Genomic DNA, 8,651 nt, shown 5'->3' on the forward strand with positions numbered 1-8,651 from the left:
AGAAGGACATGTTTCTGTCTATAGAGGGACATGTTTCTGTCTATAGAGGGACATGTTTCTGTCTATAGAAGGACATGTTTCTGTCTATAGAAGGACATGTTTCTGTTAGGTGGGGAAGTTATTCTATAATTGAAGACGGACCTCTGCTAGTCAGTAACTCAGGAGGATGAAGATGTGAAGATGAGGAGTTGAGTAAATGATCAGAATATTCCTTCACCTGAAAGAATCTGATAAATGAAAACACAAGTTTGTGAAATATTGACGTGATAAACAGTGAGAATGTGTTAGTGAATCGAGGAGCAGAAGAGGAGTGTGACTCTGATCGGGTTCTGATCCTAACAGAACGGTTCTGGAGGACCAACATGTTCTGCAGAGTAGCAGGAAAAGAACTGATCCAAAGTACATCACAATATGAAGGATGGGATCACTGATACTGTGATAAAGAATCAGGAGACAGGATGTCTCATTACTCCTCATTACTCCACTAGATCTGTTTATTCTTCTGCCAACAGTCAACATGTTTACTCCAACTTAAACTCTCATCAACAATGACCCCTAGGAACTCTGTAGACGACACTTGAGGCATCTCAACAGATTCAACTTTAATTTGAGTTAAATCCTTAAAGTACGTTCGTACTTTATTCAAAGATAGTTTATTTAATCTGAAGCATGTAACATAGGCAGTTAAACTAGCTTTAGCTTCCATCAGAGAGAACTAGTCTGCAAACATTATCGGAAAAAGAGACAAATCATTAATATAATAAGGAATAGTAGTGGTCCAAGAATGGACCCCTGTGGAACCCCACACATTATAATAAGTACAGTTAATGTATAATGATGTTATTATATTATATTCTTTTATTATTATGTTATTATTATTATAATATAATTATTATTATGATATTATTATTAAGTGATTATTATATTATATTATTTTATTTGTATTATTATTTTATTTGTATTATTATATTATTATTATTATTATTTTATTATATTATTATATCATATTATATTATTATGTTATATTATATTATTATGTTATAATATTATTTTATTTTTATTATTATATTATTATTATTTTATTTTTATATTATTATTATTTTATTATTATTATTATATGTTATTATATTATTATTATTATTATTATTGTTATTATATTTTATTATATCATATTATATTATTATATTATAGTTTGTTTTATTAGAACACACCAGACTTCTGGTGACAGTTTCTTCTTTGTTGGTGCTTTAGAACAAAAGCAGCGATCCACAAACGATCTGCAGACTCTCTTCCTCTTCTTCTTCTCTTCTCCTCCATCACTCTTTGTCGTCCTGTCTGTCTGTCTACCTCTCTGTCTCTCTGTCTCTCTCTCTACCTGTCTCTCTGTCTGTGTGTCTACCTGTTGTCTCTCTGTCTGTCTGTCTCTCTCTCTCTACCTGTCTCTCTGTCTGTGTAATCCTGTTCCAACAGTACCTTATAGGTTTAAACAAGCTCTCAGGTGTGTTAGTGTCAGAGCAGGTAGCCCCGCCCCTGGCCCCGCCCCCCTCACAATGACCATCTATGGTTATTTTTTCAGAATCTCTATCAGTGACCAGTGAGGAGTTCACCAATGGTACGTCAGCTGTCTCTCACCAACTCTATGTCTCATCGTCCAATCACATCGCTGTCCTCGCCATGTGACTCCGCCCCCCCAGCATCATAATAAGTCATCGCTAATGATGAAGAAATAACATCAGCTGTGTGATTGACAGCTCCATCAACCTGTTACTGTCTGTCTGTCTCTCTACCTGTCTGTCTCTCTGTCTGTCTGTCTATATACAACAATATACAACATACATACAGTATACACTCAGTATACACAGAGTGTACACAATATTCACACAGTATACACAGAGTATACACAGTGTACAGACAATATTCACACAGTATACACACAGTATACACACAATGTACACACTGTATACACCAGTGGGGGCCGTGCGTTAACTTAACTTAAACACTTTAACTTAAAACTTAACTTAAACACTTTAACCTTAAACTTAACTTAAACACTTTAACTTTAAACTTAACACTTTAACTTCAACACTTTAACTTAAACACTTTAACTTTAAACTTAACACTTTAACTTCAACACTTTAACTTAAACACTTTAACTTTAAACTTAACTTAAACACTTTAACCTTAAACTTAACTTAAACACTTTAACTTTAAACTTAACTTAACACTTTAACTTCAACACTTTAACTTCAACACTTTAACTTAAACTTAACTTAACTTTAACTTCAACACTAACTTTAACACTTTGCGCGCAGTATATAGACTTTTGCCGCTTCACGCGTCCTCTTGTTGCTCTGCACCGGCTAAATATGTCCCCAGAGCAACACTGGACATAACAATAGTTCATATGACATATAAAACCAAACAAAAATCCATCTTCATAAAAACAAGTTGTACAAATAATAATATACAAACAAGCATATTGAAGCTGCTGCAGATGTAAAAACAAATGCATTTAACTTACCAGAGCTGCTGTTCACTATTTAAAGACAAAGTCCATCCTCCTTTCTTTGTTAATAAAGAGTTTAATCTCACGGTTGTTCAGTACATCCGTGTGTTTTAGTTCCAGTAAGAAGTCCTTCTCCATTCATGGACGCCAGTGAAGACAGTCGAGTCTCCCCAGTTGTATTTCTTGAATACGTTTTAATGCGTTTGAGGCTGAAAATGTCCGCTCCACAGAGGCAGCAGATATTGGGATTGTCACCGCCCAACATGTCACGCTAGCCCACTGACCAATCACGTACTTGTAGGCCAGCTAGCAGCTCTGACACGTCAAAGAATACGCCCAACATGTCAAACTAAAGATGTGATTGGTTGAACACTATGACAATCAACAATATCGTCCCCATTCACTTATTCACTGATTGGATAAAAGCTCCACTTAAAACAAGCTGCACTGGAAGCAGAGCAACTGAGGAAGACAGTAGCTGTGCAATGAGAACATAAGATAATAAAAATTACAATAGTGTATTCATGAAAAATGATTAAATTATAAAATAGATATAACTTTGTGATTCTGTTTAGGCCAGCAGAGAAGGCCTTGAAGGCCCTGACGGCCCACCACTGGTGTACACAGAGTATACACACAATATACACTCAATGATTTAGAAATAACATTGGTGGAGCTTCATCCTTGTGGTTTCAGCTTGGTCCAACTGGTCCCATCTGGTAAATAGGTCCCAGCTGGTCCAAACATATTCCTTTGCATTCCCACTGGTTCCAACTGGTTTCAAAGGGTTTCTACTTGTTCCAATAGCTGTTTACTGGGTTATTAATGGATTAAACTGGTGCTCATGTCTGCTAGATCCAATAAATTCTAACTACATTCTTACTCCACTGTACTTCTACTCTACTGTACTTCTAACATACTGTACTTCTAACATACTGTACTTCTACTCCTTCAGTACTTTTACTACCCTGTTGTACTCTCCTGACCTCCTAACTGGTTCTAACAGAGAACCTGACCTGATTGATGTGAACTTTAACCCTGAATTCATCCACTGGTTCTCACTGGTTCTCACTGGTTCTTACTGGTTCTTACTGGTTCTCACTGGTTCTAACTGGTTCTCAGTGGTTCTAACTGGTTCTAACTGCCTGATTCCCTATTGTTCTCTTTTCTTTTCTGTTCACGTTCGTTTCTCCTCCCAGTCGTACCAGTAAAGGAAGCCCCGCCCACGGAGAGAGTCCCCAGTCTTCTATTGAGGGTTAAACCTGAACCCAGTGTGTGTTTGTGTCTCTACTGGTGCTGTGTTACTGTGAACTTTACTAGTAATAATGATATTGATTATCTGCACATTATGACTGTAAAATTATCAGCAATATTCAGTGTATTGATATGTGGTCCAGCTGTCTGTCTGCTGTCAAGAGAGTGAGACAGGTCAGCCGCCTGTCTGTCATCACATCAACACAAGGTGAATTAGAGCTCTCACTCCTCTCTGGATGTTCACAGCTAGCTAGGTTCCAGCTGGATGTGACTGGTTCTAGTTGGTTCCAACTGGATCTAACTGGTTCCAACTGGTTTTAACTGGTTCCAGCTGGATGTGACTGGTTATAGTTGGTTCCAACTGGATCTAACTGTTTTTTAAACTCATTGACCCAGTTAGCAGCAGAAGCTCAACAACAACAACAACCATCTAATAATCACCAGTCAAAAACTTCACATTTTATTTATTGGTCTTTTTTCCACCATTCAAGATTACTCTTTTGGTGAGTTCGATATTGTTTTGATTTCATTAATTGATGACATAATTTTAACGTTAACCAGCTGAATCCTGTTCGTTTATAAATCACAGAATTGTTTCCAGGAAACTCGCAAGGAAATAATCAGAAATAAAGGTTTTTAAAGTCAATTGAAATAAAACAACAATGTGAATATTAATGTATCCAATAGTTGGTTATATTCCTCTCATGTGTTTATTTGAGTTTATTAAATGTTAATTTATCAAAGTTTTACTTAAGAACGAATCCAGGAGATGAAATATTGACATGTTTATTGTTCATCATCAGACTGTAAGAATTTGAAGTGTAAGAATCTGAAGCGTAAGAATTTCAAGTGTAAGAATCTGAAGTGTAAGAATCTGAAGTGTAAGAATCTGAAGTGTAAGAATTTGAAGTGTAAGAATCTGAAGTGTAAGAATCTGAAGTGTAAGAATCTGAAGTGTAACTGCTGATCTATTTATTCTGTTTGTGTTTGTTGTTCATGTGGTGTTGGTTCTGTTGAGTCCAGTTCTGAGCTGCGTTCAACACAGCACATGTTTCACTATGTTAGCAGAGCGTTAGCTGAACGTTAGTAGAGCGTTAGCTAAACAATAGCAGAGCGTTAGTCGAACGATAGCAGAACGTTAGCTGAACGTTAGCAGAACGTTAGGCGAACGTTCGCAGAGCGTTAGCTGAACAATAGCAGAGCGTTAGCTGAACGATAGCAGAGCGTTAGCTGAACGATAGCAGAGCGTTAGTCGAACGATATCAGAACGTTAGCACAGCGTTAGGTGAACATTAGCAGAGCGTTAGCTGAATGTTAGCTGAACAATAGCAGAGCGTTAGCTGAACAATAGCAGAGCGTTAGCTGAACATTAGCAGAGCGTTAGCTGAACAATAGCAGAGTGTTAGCTGAACATTAGCAGAGCGTTAGCTGAACAATAGCAGAGCGTTAGCTGAACAATAGCAGAGCGTTAGCTGAACGTCAGCAGAGCGGTAGCAGAGCGTGTTGGTGTCCTTGTTCACATTAATGTCAGCATGCTAGTTAAAGATTTAGATTATCAAATGTTTTTTTAACATTATTCAACGTGTTGCTGCTCCTTACTGTGATCGTAAATCTTCTCTGTTTAATATTAATATAAATGTTTACAGAATATATAAAGATAATAATGTACCATATATATGTAAGGAGCATATATATCGATCTGTTCACCTGAGACATGCAGCAGCTTCTAGTGTGTGTGTAGTTGTGTATCTTGGTGTCATGTGATTAACAGAGACGTGTCGACACAAATAAAGTTTGTTTGAATGAAGATGAAGACAAGTTGTCTTTATTTTTACACCGAAGAACAAACTAAAAGCAGTAAAAGTCTTAACGTAAGTTATTGATGAACCGTCTCTGGTGTCAGGAGCAGACTGTGCTGTCGGCCTTCTGCCACCAGGTGGTGCTGCAGGACGAGTCTGAGAGGAATGAAGGTACACTGACTCAGAAAGAGGAAGAAGAGGAGGAGGAAGAGAGAGAGAGAGGGTTAAACTGTTCCTCTGGTCGTCCGCTACCAGCCGTCTGTCTGTAGACATGTCCTCCCGGGCGGAGAGTAAGACAGGTAAGCGCTGTTTCATATGCTAACTGTTAGCCACAGCAGGCTAACACATTCACTTCCTGACAGTTTCCTTCAGAGTTTAGTGTTATTGATGATGATGATGATGCTCCTCTTCCTCTCCAGCCTTTGGGTCTCTCACCATGAGGCTGAAGGATAAGCTCCACCCGCAGAAGATCAGACGCTCTGAGCGAATCAAACACACCCCGTCACAGAGACCAGAACCATGTGACCTGAACCTGCAACACAAGGTACACACACACTGCAATGCAAGGTACACACACACACACATACTGCAACGTAAGGTACACACACTGCAACACAAGGCACACACACACTGCAGCACAAGGTACACACTGCTACACAGACTGCAACACAAGGTACACACACTGCAACACAAGGTACACACACACTGCTACACACACTGCAACACAAGGTACACACACTGCTACACGCACACACTGCAACACAACGTACACACACTGCTACACATGCACTCTGCAACACAAGGTACACACACACACTGCTTCACAAGGTACACACACACTGCAACACAAGGCACACACTGCAGCACAAGGTACACACACTGCTACACACATACTGCAACACAAGGCACACACACACTGCAGCACAAGGTACACACACACTGCAACACAAGGTACACACTGCTACACACACTGCTACACAAGGTACACACACACACTGCACTGACCTTTGGTCTAAAACCACTAGATCCTACATTTCCCATAATGCACATGGACAGTGTTTTTCATTGAGACTGTGTGCTTCATTCACCAAATTAATCTTCATTACCAACAATTAAATGTGTGTGTGTGTGTCTGTCTCTGTGTGTGTGTGTGTGTGTGTGTCTGTCTCTCTGTGTGTGTGTGTCTGTTTCTGTGTGTGTGTCTGTCTCTGTGTGTGTGTGTGTGTGCGTGTGTGTGTCTGTCTCTCTGTGTGTGTGTGTGTGTGTGTCTGTCTCTGTGTGTGTCTGTCTGTCTGTTTGTCTGTTTGTCTGTGTCTGTCTCTCTGTGTGTGTGTGTGTGTCTGTCTCTGTGTGTGTGCGTGTGTGTGTGTGTGTGTGTGTAGGTGTGTGTGTTGGAGGACCAGCAGCGGGCTGTCATTAGCTCTCTGCAGTACTTCAAAGCTCTGGTGGACAGACTGGGAGTGGACAAACTGGTCCTGGACCAGTCTGTGGTGGCCGGTCTGCTGGGGGGGGCGTCCAGCGGAGTCCTGGAGGAGGTCCAGACTCTGGTCCAGCTGGAGCCACACCTGCACAACAGGTAGGCTTTGACCCCCAATCATCAGCGGAGTGACCCGACGTCTCCTGACCCGACCCTTTATCTGTCCTCTCTGCAGTGAGACCGTCTCTGCCTGTCTCACCCGTCTCTACCTGTCTCTGGCTCGCCTCATTCGTTGGGCCGATCGGGTGATGCTGAGAGGCATCGCCCACGGCAACAAGGACTCCACAGCTAGCGTTACCGTGGAGATCAGGGCCGTGCTGGACGGGGTGAAGGTGAGACACCATGGAGACAAACCGTCCTCAGAGACACCGTCCTCATCAACACGTAAACAAACATCATGTGACTCTACTCTGGTCATGATGATGTAAACAGGAAGTAGATCGCTTAGTTAATAAAGATCTTCTTCTATAAACTCTGTCTGTCTCTGTCTCTCTGTCTGTCTCTGTCTGTCTCTGTCTGTCTGTCTCTGTCTGTCTGTCTCTCTGTCTCTCTGTCTGTCTGTCTGTCTGTCTGTTTCTCTGTCTCTCTGTCTCAAACTCCTCCGTCCTCGGTACTCCAGCGTCGTGAGAACCCTCGTGAGAACCCTCATTGTCAACGAATGAAGACATGATGAGTAGTGTGGACATGGTCTTAGTCCGTCCCAGCAGCATGTGTTGTTGTTGTGATGTAATCAGCTGTTGTTTGTCAGGAACTGGTCCGATTGGCTGCAGAGAGACGAGGTGACTCCGCCCCATTGTCTCCCGTCCAATCACGGGTCACCGTGGGACAGACATCAGAGGACAAGGAGCAGACAGCTTTGGCTCCTCCTCCAAAGCCGCCGATGCCACTCACAGAGCTCCTCCCACAGGTGTCCTCACAGGGACCCAGGTGAGTCTGAATGATGTTTATTGTCTGTTTGTCTCTTTAGTTATTTGTCTACTGAACTAAAGAACATCTGTTTATACAGTCTGATCAATAACTGATGTAGATAGTGAGAGCTCATTTATTCTTTATTTATTTCATAAGTGAATCCAACAGAAGCAGAAACAGGAAGTAGAAACACTGAAGACACATGTCGCCTGTCCCCCCCCCCCGTCTCAGCACTTCCTAGCTGTGTCTCAATTCAGGGGCTGCATCCTTCGTAGGACCCAGCCTTCGCGGTCTACGTGGGCCGCGTCCTTTGAGGATATATAATATATATATATATATATATATTTATAAAATCCCTGCTCAACAGGATTATAAATATATATACATATAAATACATTAAACTAAAACCTATTCAGTATATATACTGGAAAGGTTTTAGTTTAGTGTTTTAATCAGTTTTTTATCATATATTCAATAATTAATTCATAGATCTTTTTCATAATATTGTTTTTCTATATTAATAATCAGTTAATTAAATCAGTTACTAATAACTAATTTTCAATCAGTTATAGTTCTTGTAATTAAATTAATTTATCAATAACTTTATTTGATTTCATTCACACATACATTTAACGTTATATATATATAGCAATCCTAAAGCAGAGGAAATCAATCAAGACAGTTAACATTAACAGCAGCAAAACAA

The 8,651-nt window shown here is 40.2% G+C and overlaps 2 protein-coding genes across 4 annotated transcripts in view; both read left to right on the forward strand.

Annotated features, from left to right (window-relative positions):
- Window positions 1–5,567, forward strand: part of LOC116377506 (dynamin-1-like) — an 8,634-nt gene extending 3,067 nt beyond the window's left edge. The window contains exons 4-5 of one of the 2 annotated variants that reach the window (XM_031839154.1): window positions 1,577–1,612; window positions 3,706–5,567. In XM_031839154.1, coding sequence (XP_031695014.1) covers window positions 1,577–1,598 — 22 coding nt within the window. In that variant the 3' untranslated portion in view covers window positions 1,599–1,612; window positions 3,706–5,567. The remainder of the gene's footprint in view (window positions 1–1,576; window positions 1,613–3,705) is intronic. The other variant, XM_031839153.1, reaches the window with a different exon arrangement.
- An 85-nt stretch (window positions 5,568–5,652) lies between these two features.
- On the forward strand, window positions 5,653–8,113 carry LOC116377505 (rap guanine nucleotide exchange factor 1-like). Of its 2 annotated transcripts, none has more exons than XM_031839150.1 (5): window positions 5,653–5,858; window positions 5,979–6,103; window positions 6,942–7,135; window positions 7,212–7,368; window positions 7,785–8,113. In XM_031839150.1, exons 1-5 carry the CDS (start codon window positions 5,831–5,833, stop codon window positions 7,965–7,967), a joined length of 687 nt encoding a protein of 228 aa, XP_031695010.1. In that variant the 5' UTR covers window positions 5,653–5,830; the 3' UTR covers window positions 7,968–8,113. The 2 variants fall into 2 exon arrangements, with proteins under 2 accessions (XP_031695010.1, XP_031695012.1); XM_031839152.1 differs by having other exon boundaries at window positions 7,656–7,878.
- The last annotated feature ends 538 nt before the right edge of the window (window positions 8,114–8,651 follow it).

The sequence above is a fragment of the Anarrhichthys ocellatus genome, unplaced genomic scaffold (genome assembly GCF_004355925.1).
Source record: "Anarrhichthys ocellatus isolate YVR2014 unplaced genomic scaffold, GSC_Weel_1.0 scaffold1339, whole genome shotgun sequence".
NCBI lineage: Eukaryota > Metazoa > Chordata > Actinopteri > Perciformes > Anarhichadidae > Anarrhichthys > Anarrhichthys ocellatus.